General features: G+C 44.9%; 1 protein-coding gene across 4 annotated transcripts in view; it reads right to left on the reverse strand.

Annotated features, from left to right (window-relative positions):
• Window positions 1-16,255, reverse strand: part of FAM107A (family with sequence similarity 107 member A) — a 133,649-nt gene that overhangs the window by 6,359 nt on the left and 111,035 nt on the right. For all 4 annotated transcript variants that reach the window (XM_020969057.2, XM_020969058.2, XM_020969054.2 and 1 more), the window contains one exon: window positions 3,378-3,555. In XM_020969057.2, the coding sequence (XP_020824716.1) occupies window positions 3,378-3,555 (178 nt within the window). The remainder of the gene's footprint in view (window positions 1-3,377; window positions 3,556-16,255) is intronic.

Raw genomic sequence — 16,255 nt, forward strand, 5'->3', positions numbered from 1 at the left:
CGCCAGTTATGGGCTTCCAGTGGCAGAGGGGACGTCTATGAGAGGTCCAACCAGAGCCCCCTCTGTAACATCTCAGCTCTTAGCACAGTGCCTGGCACATAGCAGGCACTTAATGAAAGCTCATTGATTGACTGATCTCATCCTGCTGCTGCCTGAGGACCCCCAGGGACTGAACTCAGTACTGACCATTCTCCTTGTGGCAGGTACCCCTGGTCAGGAAGCTCTTCCTTCTGTATACAGCTGGCGGACTTCCCTCCCTCTCCCTCCAGTACTCCTTGTTCTTCCCACCAGGTCCGAGCAGAATGAGTTATCTTTACATGACGCATAAAAGACACAGGAGGCATGGCAGGGGGCAACTGAAAGCCTTCCTCATTGCACAGTGTTTTCTTGGAGGACGTTCTGGGCTCACAACCTCAGCCGACTTTTGGCAAACTCCCTGAACCAGGTGTGGGGAGCCTGCAGCCTCAAGGCCATATGGGTCCCGTTAGGCCCTCAAGTGCAGCCCTTTGATTGAATCCAAACTTCACAGAACAAATCCCCTTAATAAAAGGATTTGTTCTGTAAAACTGTAGAGTTGAGGCGTGGGGGATAATGTGATTGGTTGGAAATCGGGAATGCAAGGCTGGCAACAACCCCCTCCTTCCTGCCTGTGACAGAGAAGTGTTCACTGAGTCCCCGCAAGGTCAGACAGGATGAACCAGACATCTTTGGATAGTAAACCAGACATCCTTGAAGGGTAGCTTGGTGGTGCAAAGATACTAGACCAGACTCCCTGGTGTGCATCTGCATCCCTCAAGCATAACAGATTTCCTTGAGGCAGGAATAGAGCAGTGATTACCAGGAAAACTGAAATTCTAAACTTAACTTGTTACAGGCCAGCTGAATTTCTGAACTAAGTTCAGACACAAAGAACCATGACTTAGGCAGTTACAGGACAAAATTCAATTAATTGTAAATAGGAGCAATAAAAATTATATAGAATCAATCTGATTATTTTACTCAGTCAGACCTTTGGGGAAAGTGGCATTGTTACCTGGACTATAATAGTCCTTAATAAGGAAAAGGGGCTGGAATGCCCTACCTTATGCCTGGCCTTTATTTAACGTTTTTGGTCTGGATCTGGGGTTTCACTGGGATGGGGAACTCAGTGTGGAAATTGTATTTTGTGAATTCACTAAAATGCCTTGCCCAGAGTCACATGCAAGAGGCAGGGTTAGTCTTAGAGAGTGGTCTGGGGATGCTGAGAGGTTAAATGACTTGCCCACAGGCACAGAGTTAGAATGTGACAGCAGTGGGACTTGAACCCAGCTCCTTGGGCTCCAAGCCCAGTGGTGCCCTGCCTCTTTTACCCATTTTCTCCTAGTTTTACCCCTGGGGCCAAAAAGAACCAATCTAATCCCTCTCCTAAGGGAAAGCCCTTCAAGTCACAGCTATCATATTCTTTTCTAGTGAAACGATCACTCTGATAGATAAAGAAACTCAGGCTCTGAGAGGTACAAGGTCGCCCAGCTCTGGGAGACAGCCCGATGCCAACCAGTCGGGCAGATGGGTTGCATCCATCACCTCCTGCCCCCAGTAGCCAGTCACAGACTTGTCCCCAACATGGCTACATGACCTCCTTCATCCATTATTGACTAACACCGTCATCCCCTCCTGATGCCGGCCTCCCTTGGTGCACTGTTGTTGCATCCTCATGGTGGTTGACTTGACTTTGATCCAGGTCTGTCGGTGGCTGGTGAGAGAGACCCAGCTCCTACTTTTCACTTTCCACTGGAACCACAATCAGTAGACTGTGGGTGGATCCATTGCCCACCTCATCACATTGTCTTTCCCTTCTCTACCAAACTTCCCTCTTTCTTTCAAGGGCACCAACATCCCTGCAGGCTCCCAGCTTCATTACCTCTCTCATTACACTTGACTTCCCTCTCCAATGAGAACTGCTCCATCTCCAAGCATCTCTTAATTGCCAAATAGGGTGGACTTTTCTCGATCTTTATCCTTCCTGGCGGCCCTGCAGCCTCTGAACTGGGGACCACCCTCTTCTCCTGGGTATTTACACTCTCCTTTCTGGGCTGCTGAAAATGGTCTGTATCACCTGTAAAATTTCTCATATTTATACAGGGAAAAGTTAAAAGCGGAATTTCAAAATGTGTTTAAAAATCTTCCAGAGTTTCAGTGGGGTTTGAATGCATTTGTTAAAAATATAAAATCGTAATGCCTTCTGACCGGTTTGTAAGAACAACTGATTGACATCGGGGAAGATGGAAATTTACCACCTGGATTCCATCCAAAGCCTTTGCACGATTGGTGGGTGGCACTGAAAAGTGAAGGTCCTGTGTTTGTGTAGCTGGCGACGTCCTTCTGTGGGGGCCTTCAGAGTCTTGTGTGGCATTTTTTTAAAGCTGTGATAGCTATTGAAACCACGTACTCAGATAAAGGACGTAGGACTAAAGCTATAAATCCCTATATCACTGTCGTCGTTGTTGAGTTGTGTCCAATGTTTTGTGACCCCATTGGGGTTTTCTTGGCAAAGACACATGTCATTCTCCAGCTCATTTTACAGATAAGGAAACTGAGGCAAACAGGGTTAAGGGACTTACCCAAGGTCATAGAGCTAGTAAGTGTCTGAGGCCAGAAATTGCTATATTGTAAGGAATTTAACCAAGATTTCAAAAAATAATGAAGCATATTCCATCCCATTGCTTTCATGAAAATATTATTAATAATAATTTTAGTCAGAGCAGAAAGGTTTTTTTGTGCCCCTACTAAGTAAAAAAATTTCCAAAATATTTCATCTTTATTTCCCCTTTTTAAATTTCAATTTTTGTGTAAGATTTGTAATGAATGTAATTATTAGTAATCATAAGTAACATAATCATAATTATATTTATTATACTGTGTATTTTAATTAACCATAATAACTGTGAGTAATTATGAGTATATAATATATGTATATATTAAGTGTATGTACTTATTTATATAATAAATATATTTCTATATATTTTATATAAGCATATAAATAAGTAAATATACAGCTGTTGGATCCATGCATAACTGAAAGGGGCACATAATTAAAAAAAACCTGGAGACCACTGAGATAGTTTGTTTATGTCAGAGGTGAGACTTTAACCCTCTAAATCTAGAGAGTTTTGTACCTGGTTTCCATGACAACCCAGAGGCTCCAGCTGAGGATGCTCAGGGTATCCCTTGGTCTAAGCCAGGAATGGGGAAGCTGCAGCTTCAAGGCCACATGTGCCCTTGGACTGAATCCAGAGGGCCGCACTTGAGGACCTAGGGGGCCGTATATGGCCTTGAGGCCACAGGTTCTCTGCCCCTGGTCTAAGGGATGGGGAGGACATTCCGTGGCCACTCCTCACCTTCTGTGGTTCATGAGGAGCTCCCTGTGTAGCTCCTGGTGACTTCTGGAGGCTTTTACAGGATTCGTCAGCTTCTTGGGTTTGATGAGTTCTGTGTTCCAATCTTTGTAGTCCGGATGGGCCGTGACTCCCCCAGCTCTCTCTGTTCTATCCCGCTGCATTTCAGAGTACAACGAAGCTGTGAAGAGAGGGGCAATGAGGGCACACACATTAGAAGCCGGTGCTTCCTCAGGGAAGACGGCACGGCCCAAACTCACCTGCAGTGGCGTCTCCCATTCCTGAGGTAGAAGGCAATTCAAAGGATCAGAATTTTAGAGCTGAAATCGAGCCCTCTGCTCCAATCCCCTCATTCTGCAGATGGGGAAAGGGAGGCCCGGAGAGGTCAGGCCACTAACCCAAGGTCACACAGGAGTGGGGGTGGAGCCAGGATTCCAGGCATCACCTGGCTCCAGATGCAGGGCTCCCTCTGATACAAGTTGCGTCCAGAGAGCTTCAGGGTTACACTTAGGATTTCACTGGTCCTGGGGCTCTCACTGAGGAATTTTTTTTCTACCTTCGCAGAACCTTCTGTGCAGGTTGTAATCTTGGAAGCTGCTTGTGGTCAGTGAGAAGTTACATTTAACCTTGCACAGAGGCAGACAGTCATTATATGTGTCAGAGGCAGGACTTGAACCCAGGTCTTCCCAACTCTGAGATCAACTCTCTTCCAGCAAGCCCCACTACCTCTCACCTCAATTTGACAGATGGGGAAACTCAGACTCATTCAGGTTAAGGGACTTGCCTAGGGTCCCACAATCAGTCAACAGGCATGTATTAAACACCTGCTGTGTGCCTCACTGTGCTAAGTGTTGGGAATACAAAAACAAAAATGAAATAGTTCCTGCCTTGAGAATATTACATTCTGTAAGAAGAAAACTAACTTTAAACCTGCAAGTGTAATGAGTGGAACTTGAACTCTGACTCCAATGAAAGGATAGGAAGCAAGCATTTATTAAGTGCCTACTGTATACCAGATGCTTTACAAATATTATCTTCTTTGATCCTCACAACAAACCAGGGAGTGCTATTATTATCCCCAATTTACAGATGAGGAAACTGAGGCAAACAAGGTGAAGTGACTTGCCCAGAGTCACACTGCCAATAAGTGTCAGAGATCAGATTTGAACTCAGGTCTTCTTGACTCCAATCCTGGTGCTTTACCCACTGTGCCACCTGGCTGCCCCTAGCAGTAGGGAATTGCTTCTTAATTGGCCAGCTATAGCATGCAACACCCTGGAACCGTAAGGGAGAAGTCCATAACCATCTCCAGTCCAATCCTCTTCCTATTTCACACAGCAATATCTTCACTTGCTTTCTGTGGAGCAGTGTGGACATTTTATCTTTGGTGTTTGTGGATTAAATGCCTTTTGGAGAAGTTTTATCCTGGAGAAAAGAGGGAGTGAGGGTCACTGGGATATACAATGTATACGTATACATGTGTCTGTGTAAATATGTACATAGTGTACTCAGCATATTTTAATAGGAATAAATGTAAAGTCTTACACTGGAGTTTAGAAATCAGCTTCCTTGGTCCAAGGCAGGGGAGACCTAGCTAGTGGGCAATTATTCTGGAAAAGATCTTAGCATGTAAGTGGACCTCAAGCCTAAATGTGATCCTTTAGCATGTTATAGCAACCAAAAAGCTAAATGTAATCTTGGACTGAATTAAGAGAGGAATAGGAGGGAATAGTGTATTTAGGACAAGGGAGGGGAAAGTCACACATCTCTGTCTAGGTCAGGCCACAGTGGGAATGTTGTAGCTAATACTGGGGCCCACAGGGTCAAAGACTTAGCAAAAGAAAGAACCTCCAGTTCTTGCAGATAAGGCAGGTGAAGCATCTGCCCTCAGGTCATGAGAGGAGAGAGCAGAGTGAGGATTCAAACCAAGGTCTATTGACTCTAAAACCAGAGCTCTTTCTCCTATACAACTTTTTTTTTCCTACTAGGCTCTGCCCCTCATCACTGGCCCTGCCAATGGGGCTCAGGATAGGCCAGAAAGTGTCTGAGACGAGTATCCAGTTTAGATTCTTCATTGAAAGAGGGAGGAAGGTAAGGGGGAGAATCAAGTCTTCTTTAAAGCTATTTGAAAAGAAGAGAAGTAATTCAAGAAAAATGACAAGCATGGCTTCCCGCTTTCCTGGCCTCATCATATCCAAAAGTCTCTGAATGAAAAAGTTCCTGTTTGTCTTCTGTTGAATGCTGATGCAGAATCAATTCCTTCAATGCTGTAGCTTAAGGATAAAGGCTCTACAGGCAGACTTCAGAAAAACCTAGAAAGACTTATATGAACTGATGCTGAGTGAAATGAGCAGAACCAGGAGAATGTTGTACATGGTAACAGCCACATTGTGTGATGACTAAATCTCATAGACTTGGCTCTTCTCAGCAATGCAAGGATCTAAGACATCTCCAAAAGACTAGTGATGAAAAATGCTATCCACATCCAGAGAAAGAACTGTGGAGTCTGAATGCAGATGGAAGCATGCTATTTGCACAGTCTCTCTCTGTTTTGTTTTGTTTCTTCTTTCTCGTGTTCCTTCCATTGGTTCTAATTCTTCTTTACAACATGACTAATGTGAAAATATGTTTAATATGAATGTGTATGCAAAAGCTATATCAGATTGCATGCCATCATCTTGGGGAGAGAGGAGGGGGAGAAAATTTAAAACTCAAAAGCTTATGGAAGTGAATGTTGAAAACTAAAAATATATATATTTTTAAAAAGGATAAAGGCTTTATATGTAATCTGTAGGAAGCAATGGGGCTGAGACTCCACTCAATATGAAGTACGTTACCCAACAATGTCAAGACAGAGAGGCCCGACAGATAACAAATGAGGTGCCCATTGATTGGAGAATGGATGATCCATGGGAGGATATCCACTTTTTTCCTGGCCAAAGAAAACAAAATCCCACATTAGCCATGTCCAAAGAATCTATGTCTCCTTCTATGTTTTAAGTTCATGATTTGTCTGGCAAGAGGTGGGTCAGGGAACTCAATCTTTAGTCTTCCAGAAGCATGGTTGGTGATTGCGTTGATTGGTGTTATTATGGTGTTTATTACACAATAATATGGTGCTATTATAGAAATTGTTGTCCCGGTTTGTTTTTGCCTTCATCAGACTGGGGAAGACTTGTATGAACTGATGCAAAGTGAAATCCGCAGAATCAGGAAAATGATACACACAAAAGACCGTAAGAGATGCAAATGAAAAGAACAATATTCTTGGTCTTAGAGAATATATAAGGAAATATACCTCCTTCCCCTTGTTGGGGAGGTGGCAGCCTACAGCAGCATAATGTCACATACACTTGTCAGAATGGTTCCTGGATTGGTTGGTTCAATTCAATTCAACGAGCATTTATTAAATGCCTGCTGTGCACTGGGCACTGCTGGGTGCTGGGATACAATAGCAAAAACACCAGTTCTAGTCTCAAGGAGCTTATGTTGTACTTGAGGAGAAGCAGAGTGGGAAGGAGAAGAACAATATTTACATGGATAAGTATGTACAAAATAAATATAAAATGTGAATTACGTGTGTGTGTGTGTGTGTGTGTGTGAATGGGTGGGCAGCTATATTGAGAAATGGCACTTAGGCTTAGCCTTGAAGGAAGCTCAGGGTTTCAAGGGAAAACATGCTAGGCATGGGACGCAGCTGGGGGTCGGGAGATGGAGAATCTTGTTTGACGAACATCAAAGAAACCAGTGTCATTGGCTCAAAGATTGGGGTGAGGGCGTATAAAGAGATGAATAGTTAAGGGCTGGCCTTCTGTGGTGGTGGCAGAATTTGAGGGAGGTGGGGAGCCCCCCACACCAAAATTTCTCCCCATTGATGTTACTCATGGTCTACATAATCATTAGAGTTATTTCTTTGGGTTAAAATATGTCTAGTGTTAAGACAGTGTGATAGAATAATAATAATAATAACAACAACAATAACTTTTATGTTGCACTTACTATGTGCTATCCTCACAACAATCCTGGGAAGTAGGTGCTGTTATTATCTCCATTTTAGAGATGAGGAAACTGAGGCAAGCAGAGATTAAGTGACTTGCCCAAGGGCACACAGCCAGGATTTCTGACTGACTAGAGATCTACTGCATTGTCAACTCTCACTATTTAAATGTCACTTGTTAAAGCAGGCCCCCCCTCGCCCCCCCCACTCTCCACCCCCTTGGGAAGTTTATACGTTTAACCGAAAGAAAAACTTTTCCTGAACAGCTTTGTCCAGGTTTGTCCATCTGTGACCTGGGGAGAGAGAGAGAGCGGGGGAGGGCTTCCTTGGCTACTTGCTGAGAAGTTTCTTTTTATGATGCTTTGTTTCTGCTTGCCCTCTGGACCCAAGCAGGGCTTTGGGTCAGATACCATAATAAATAGCAGACCGTTCCAACATGGTGGCACAGCCTCCACCACTCCAACAGTGACTGGTGAAGAGGAGTCATAGACATTCCCGAGGGCTGGGGGGCTTCGTGGAAAGGGTGTCGGCCCATCCTCGGGTGAGAGTGGGTGGTAGTAGGGACCTGGGGCCTGCACTGTGCCCATGAGGTAGTCAGAGACCTGGAGAAAGGAGAGATTCCCCTCAAGAGAGTTTACAGAAAGACTCGGACGGGAATCACACAGGTGGAGGCAAGGTCGATGGTAGACTGCTCCAGGGAGGAGGCCATCGAGCTAATGAGACTTGCCCACTGTGGACGCCTTGGGCTGGGTCCCCTTGGGGGGAAAAGGCCTGCGGTCGCCTTTGATTTTTCTCCCCCTCAAAGCAAAAATACATATTAAAAAGTATTGCTTTGTTTTCATGTCACACTCAATTTTTTATATTTTCTCCTATTTCCTTTCCCAGCAAGCCATGTCTTACAACAAGAATGAAAAAGGAAACAGGGAAAAAAAGAAACACTTCAGCAGTTCAGTTTGGGCTTCAGCTGAGCCTGGCAGTCTGTGTCCATCCCCTGCCCATCCCCCTTCTCTCTGCCAGCGTGGTGGCCAGCCCGGTTCAGGCCCTGGCGTCACTTCTGGGCCTCGCCTCCTCACTGACCTCCCCTTCTCCAGTCTCTCCCGTCCATCATCCATCCGCCTGTCAAGTAAGCACAGGACCGACCGCATCACTGACTTGCCTAAGAAGCTTCAGGGCCTTCCGACTTCCTTTCATGACCCATCCTCCTGTCCTCTAGGATACAACACAAACTCCCGGGTTTCACATTTAAAGCCCTTCGTGATGTCTTTCCAACCTGCCTTTGCAGATTCCACCACACAGCGCTTCCTATTCTGGCCACCTTTTTGTGCTTTTACCTCGAGGCTGACCCCCATGTGGGCAGGAGGGACGCACTTTCTCCTCTCCTCCACTTTCCAGGCTCATCTCCCATGCCGCCTCCTACAAGTCTTTGCTGATTGCCCCAGTGATTAGCCTTCCAGCCTCCCCTAAATTCCGTGGTATGTATTGTGCCCACATACACATATGCGCACACATATGTGTGCATATGAACTCAGCGCATGTGTACACACACGTATAGGATATATATGCAGTACATGTATATGTGTACATATGTGTATATGTATATGGACATGTATATACACACATGTGTGTGAGTATGTGTGTGCATATATACACATACACACACATAGAGTGTATAGGTTATATCCTGTCTTTAGAAGGTAAGCTCCTTGAGGGCAGAAATTGTTTTCTTTTTTTAATCCCTGAATCCTCCATGCTTAGTATACCTCCTGGTGCTTCTCTGAACTTCACCCTGAAAGTTCCCTCAGGCCCTGTGACCCCTTCAGCTCCACTCCTGACTTTCACCACCAGGCTCCAGTGGGTGTCTTCTCTCCTCCCTCAGTCTACCAGCTCCGGATTATGTACTTTCTCCCCTATTAGAATAGTAAGCTTCTTGAGGGCAGGGCTTGCTTCACTGCTGAAAGCTTCTTGAATGTTTGTTGACTCACTGAAGTGCACCGTACCTCCAGGTCTGACTTTTCCTCTAAAGACAGCTCCAACTGTTTCTACCCCATCTGCACCTGGAAGTTCCAAGGTGCCTCAAATGCAAAGTGTGCTGAAGTAAGCTTATACTCTTTTCTCCTAAAACTTGTTCCACTTTTTGATTTCCTTGTTGAATTAGACTTGGCTTCCACCAAGGTCACTGTCTGCCAAGGGCCAGGTGGACATGATGGGCCAGGAAGAGCACTGATGTTGGAGTCAGGAGACCTAGATTGGAATCTCAGCTGTGCTGCTGTTCCTCTGTGTGTATGGGTATCTCAGTTACCCAAACCGTAAAATTAGTATTGGAGCCTTGGGGTCCTTTCCACTCTAGATCTATAATCCCATGTCCTGGGTTCATGTAAAGGACTATTTTGTTTCTCAGTAGCTTTCTGGTTTCAGTTTTAGTTCTAGACCTCTGGAGAGCATTAATTCTTTGAGGACTTACTCCAATACAGAGAAAATCCTGAACAGGCAAAAGATTTGTATTCACTGCCCCTTTCTGCGAGTTAATCTAGGACCTTCTCGAACATCAGCCTGGGTGTTAACAGTGCTCTGGTTTGGTGATCTACTCAACCCCAAATAATGGATTATTTTTCATCAATACCCTCCTAAAGTGCTACCAGTTGATCCAAAGACAGAATCTGGCTGTCTTTAAAAAGCCTTCGGGAGCTCTACCTACATCAGCACCTGTGCCCCTCCCCCACACCTGCTCCTGGCATGCCATGCCAGGCCAGGTCTGACTTGATTTTATTGAAGTAACTAAGTAATCTACATTGCTGGTAACTCAGTCAATGGAGAGGGATCCTCAATCATGATCAGGTCAAGACAACTGAGCAAAAATATCAGTGTTTTCAAAACCAGTTTATAGATATAGCTCAATCACAATAAAAATGCCAGTTGGCTATTTCATGGGATTAAAGTCATACCATAATTCATATGGAAAATCAGATGGGCAAGAATCCATGGAAGAGGAAAGAGGAATCATTAAGAATCATGTAAACAGATGCTCAAATTCTCTGATAATTAAAAGAAAATGCAAGGAAGACAAACTTAGGATACCACATCATACCCAGTAAGGATCAGGATGGCAACTGCCATTTTATTGGCATAGGGAACTCTTAGGCTAGGAAACTTTTTTGGGGGGCGGGGAGGAGGGAGGCAATCAGGGTTAAGTGACTTGCCCAGGGTCACACAACTAGTAAGTGTCAAGTGTCTGATTCCAGATTTGGACCTCAAGTCCTCCTGACTCCAAGGCTGGAGCCCTATCCACCAAGGACACTCTCTTAGCCTTGCTGGTCAGCACCTTCGTTGTAACCTACAGCCTTGGAGATTTGCCTAGAGCACTGATAGGTTGAGTTGCCTGCAGGGTCACAGCCAGAATTCTAGCACTTAGCATAGCTCCTGATGCATATGGACTTAATCAATGTTTTTTTGACTGACTAAAGGAGGACTTGAATCCAGCTCTTTGTGGTTTTGAGAACGGCTCTCTGTTCATCATACTATGCTGCCTCTCTACTTATAGTAGAGTAGAATGGCAAAACTAGGAAAAAATGACAAAATTTAATGTTTGTGGAATTTGGGGAAATAGGCACTCCAATACATTGTTAGTGAAACTGAAGACTGGTGCAGACATTTTGAATAGCAATATATAATGTGTCACAAAATTGATCAGACCTTTTAATCCAGTAATTCTATTGCTATGAATTTATATTAAGAATATTACAGAAAGGAAAAAAGGATCTATCTGTACCAGCATATTCATAGCTGCATTATTTATGTTAGTAAACATTTAGAAATAACCTATATGTCAAATTCAGTATGTCCAAAATGGAATTTTTTTTCCCTCAGGGCATCACCACCAACTTTCCATTCACCCAGGTTTGCAACCTCAAAACTCAAACCCTGGCTCTTTCCTCTGTCTCAGCCACCATAGCCAATCAATCATTGGCCAAGTCTTGTTGATTCTACTTCCACATCTCTCAAATCCTTTCCTTTCTCTGTACTTATAGGGCCACCACCCTAGCTTATGCTCTCGTCATCTTTCAGCAGGAGTATGGCAGTACCCATCCTAACTGGTCTCCTTTTCTCCATGATCTCCCTTCTTTAAACTTTCATCCACAGGGGTACCACACTGATAACCCTCAAGTACATATCTTACCATTTCACTCTCCTGCCTTTGGGAAAAATACAAACTCCCCTGCCTGGTATAAAATCTGGCTCTAGCTTATCTTTCCAGATTGATTACATATTATTCTTCCTCACAAACTAGTCAACATTTTGGCCAAAATGGTCGTTTGCTTTTCCCCGTACACAAAGTGTCATCTCTGCTTCTGTGTCTTTGTACAGGTTGTGTAAATCTGTGGAATGTGCAATCCCTTGCTGCCTTTGTCTCTGTCTTTCTTTTATCTTTTCTGTCTCTTTCTATCTCTTCCCCCTTCTTTTCTTCTTCCCTCCTTCCCCACTCTATCACTTTCAGAAATACATTTAATTTATATCTTTTATGTCGCCTCCATTTCCCAGAGCATTTTCCTCACTTCCCCCTTCTGGAGAACCATTGCTTGGTTTCTAACAAAGAATAAGGAAGAGGAGGAAAAATCCACTTCAGCGCAACTAAGCCCCGTATTGGAAAAAGATTTACTGCGTAGTCTCCCACCTTGGATCTGCTTAGTATGTGTATGTTGTCTGCCTTCTTAGAACATAAGCTCCTTGAGGGCAGAGACTGTTTGCCTTTTGTATTTGTCTCCCAAGGGCCTGACTCAGTGCTTGGCACACAGTAGTTTCTTAATCAATGCTTCTTCTTCTTCTTCTCCTTCTCCTTCTCCTTCTGCTTCTTCTGGCTAGGCAATGGGGTTAAGTGACTTTCCCAGGGTCATACAGCTAGTAAATGTTATGTGTCTGAGAGCAGATTTGAACTCGGGTCCTCTTGAATCCAGGGCTGGTGCTCTATCCGCTGTCCCACCTAGCTGCCCCATTAATAAGTACTTCTTAACTGATCTATTGACTGCATGTGTTGCTTCCCTTTTTTATCTTTGTCTACCCAGTGCCTAGCCCAACTCTTGGCACAAAGTAAGCACTTAATTAATATTTGTTGAATAAATAGATGAATGACTGGATAAATTATGAAATATTATTGATATGATATGATATATGTATTGGGATGTTACCTTTGTCAATTGTTTTTTTCAGTCATGTATGACTCTCCATGACTCCATTGGGGGTTTTCTTGGCAAAGATACTGCAGTGGTTTTCCATTTCCTTCTCCAGCTCATTTTACAGATGAGGAAACTGAGGCAAACAGGGTTAAGTGACTTGCCCAGGGTCACACAGCTAGTAAGTGTCTGAGGCCAAATTTGAACTCCGGAAGATGGGTCTTCCTGATTCCAGGCCCGGCTCTCTATGCACTATAGCACCACCCAAGTTATCGTTATATTGTCACGAAAGCAATATATGTGAAAAATGCAAAGAAATATGAAAAGACCTGAGAATAAGGTTTGGTGTAGCTGGAGGATAGAGCTCTGGACTCAAGCCAGGAAGACCTGTGTTGAAATCCCACCTCTTTCAGACCCTTACTTGCCGTGTGACCTTGGGGGGGGGGTTAGTTTCCTCATCTGCAAAATGAGGAGGTTACACTCAGTGGTCTCTGAGGTCCCTTTTAGCTATGGACACTTGATCTAGGGCCTTTCCAAAGCATGATCACTAGAGACATAGAGACACACACACATTCACTGACTACCATTTCTGACTCCATGTCTTCCACATTTCAATGCCCGGTGGTTTCAGTGACATGGGCCCTCATGACAAAGCTCTTTTCTGAATAAGCAGAAAGTCTGGGAGAGTGGTGGTTGTTGACATATTCATGACCCTGGGGCCACCCTGGCTCTTACAACTTACCTAGCCTGTTTTTTGGGTGAAATATGCAATTTATTACTTGAAGCCCAAGAGGGACAACATCATATACTGAAAAGAGCCTTGAATCTGCAAAGTCAAGAGACCTGGGTTCCAATCCCACCCGTGATACTTATACCTTACGAGATCTTGGGCAAATCACTGAATCTCCTCAGCCTTGGTTTCTTCATCTGTAAAATGAGGGGGCTGGTCTGTGTGGCCTCTGGGATCTCTTCCAGCTTTAAGCTCCTAAACCCATTCTCCTATAGCACTCCCTCCTGGGCTATATTTCCCCATCTCCCATTTGTATTGCATAGGAGGGCCGACCACTATTTCTCCATTCAGGTTTTTGGGTTAACCCTGAGGGGCTAAGTTTTTATAGTACTCTCACTCATGAATCCCCATTCAATCAGTCAGCCAACAAACTTTATTATATTGTGCAGAGTGCTGAGAATACTAAGAAAGGTAAAAGATAGTCCCTGCCCTCGAGGAAGGACTCACAGTCTAATGGGGGATTGGGGAATGGCCCCTGGGGTCCTTCCAACTCCAGACCTATGGTCCTGATTCTTGTTCAGGGATGGCCTCTGGGGTCCCTTCTTCCAGCTCTGACTGAGATTCCAAGATGGTGGAATCATTTCTAGCTGCTGGGATAGAGGGAGAAAGTTTGTAAAGGAGCAGAGAAGCCCTCTGAGACCCACTGCTCTACTCCTGGGGAGCAGGGTGGCAATACCCATTATAGAACAGCTCTAGGGTAGGGAACATGAAGGCTCCAGGATGACCACCATCTCTCATCAGCTCTATGCCAACCATCTCTGCCAACTCCTAAGCAAGATGCAAAGATTTATGGCCACAGACAGCACCAGGCTATTGGCTCCCTCCCTCTCTTCTTCCCTCTGGGAGGCCTTTGAGGCTCTGAGCCTGGAGAGAGGCCAGAGATGGGAGCCATAGCTAGAAGTCTGAGGCTCATCCAAGGTAACTAGAGCTGGGTGGCAGAGTCCACTCCCAGGTAGAGGAGAGCGAGGCTGGCCAGGAGGTTAAAGAATTGAAGGGAGGATTGGGTGAGGAAGGTGGCTGTCACTTCCCTGACATAGATGGTGTTTAGGATAGAAACTCACTCAGTATCTGGGACCGAGGCAGGGAAGATTGGTCTAATGGAACAAGGGCACAGAGCATCCCTCAGAGGGACACTGCATCCCATTCTGCCCCTGCTCTCCTCTATCTGTCATCACAGTTGGATAGAGTCCTGGGACTGGCTGGGTTCAGATGTGGCCTCACACAGTTACTAGCTGTGTGACCTTGAACAAGTCACTTAAAATCTGTTTGCCTCAGTTTCCTCAACTGTAAAATGGAGATAACAATCTCCCAGGGTTATTGTGAAGATCAAAGGAGATGATATTTGTTAAGTCCCTAGCACAGTGCCTGGCACATAGTCAGTGCTTAATAAATGCTTGTTGACTGACTTACTGATCCTGTCTAAAGCTCTTATCTTTCAGAGAAGGAAATTGAAGCTTAGGAAGGATAAGGGATTTGCCCAAGGTCACAGGTTGTCTAAGAGCTGGGTTTTGAACTTAAGGTTTTTCTTTTAACAAAACCATGCTCATATCCAGCGAGTATAAAATTATTTAGCCTTTGCTTGAAGAACCCCAGCGAGGGGAAAGAAGGCTGTCAATAAGGAGGACTGACGTTTACATGACACTTTAAACTTTTCAAAGTGCTTCACCTCCTTTATCTCTTCTGACGCTCACAACTATTTGAAGGAGGAGCTACTGTGAGAGACTCAGCCAAGGTCACCCAGCTGATGAATGCCAGAAATGGGATTTGAATCTAGGTCTTGACTTCAGGTCCAGCATGGTATCTGTTATACCATTCGGGCTTCCTAGAGTTCAGGGATCTTGGGAAAGTCATTACCTCTCTATGTGCCTCAGTTTCATCATCCATAAAACGGGAGAGTGTAACCAGATGACTTCTATGGTCCCTTCTGGCTCTAAATCTATGACGCCATGACCCTGCCCCCTAAGGCAGTCTCTTCTTGTGTAAGCTCTGATGGCACCTTCCACCCCTTTCTCCTGGCTTTGTCCTCTGGAGCCAAGCAGGGCAAGCACTCTTTCCTCACTGCTGGCTCCTGGTTCAGCCCTTTATAACCCAAGTTAGTAGAGGGTACACAGGTCACCTTGCTGGCAGGTAGTAAATTCTGAAGGCTGGCACCTTCTTGCATGTGACCCAAAGGCAATTCACCAATCCTTTCTAATTTCAGTTTTCTTTTTTCTTGGTTACTTAGATTTCCCAGGATGGCCACCAGGTGGCAAAATAGCAACGCAACCTTGACATATGTCCTTGGCATTTGGAGGGACTATGGATGGTGTAGGCAGAGAGCAAAGAGCCATTCCATGTAAAAATAAATTGATTTGTTCTGCGTCCCAGGGGGAGGAGAAAGGATTGCCAAGGGCTGAGGCAGATTACAGAGGATATTCCGCATGGTTTCATTGCCTTCTGTTGAGTCAGCAAAAGCTTGTCGACTTGTGGTGTAGGCAAAGTATGTTAGCCCAGCCTTGGTAATATCCCAAGAGAAGGCTTCACAGGCTTGCAGGTAAAGAGAGTGGCAGGGACCTTAGAGGCCACTGAGTTAAAATTCCTCATTTTAAAGTGGGAAAACCGAGGCCCAGAGAGTTAAGTTACATGCCCAGAGTCACAAGGCTAGTATCTGAGGTAGAATTTGAATCCAAGTCTTCCTGACTCCAAATCCAGCACTCTAATCCAGAATTTGAACCCAGGTCTTCCTGACTCCGAATCTAGCACGTTAGGCTATCTTCAAGAGAAGAGGAGTCCCCATCAGCTGGACAGGACTGCACGGAGACCAGCTGGGGTAGACTTGTCCTGTTCTGACCTAAAAGGTCCCCCTTTAAGTTAGATGATCTTGCTAAAGGAGTCTGAGTAGGTTCCCAGTGATGCCAGGGCAGGAGCCAGTCTCTTCAGTTCCTGCCTT

Source organism: Phascolarctos cinereus, unplaced genomic scaffold, assembly GCF_003287225.1.
Source record: "Phascolarctos cinereus isolate Bilbo 61053 unplaced genomic scaffold, phaCin_HiC Scaffold_4;HRSCAF=312, whole genome shotgun sequence".
Lineage (NCBI taxonomy): Eukaryota > Metazoa > Chordata > Mammalia > Diprotodontia > Phascolarctidae > Phascolarctos > Phascolarctos cinereus.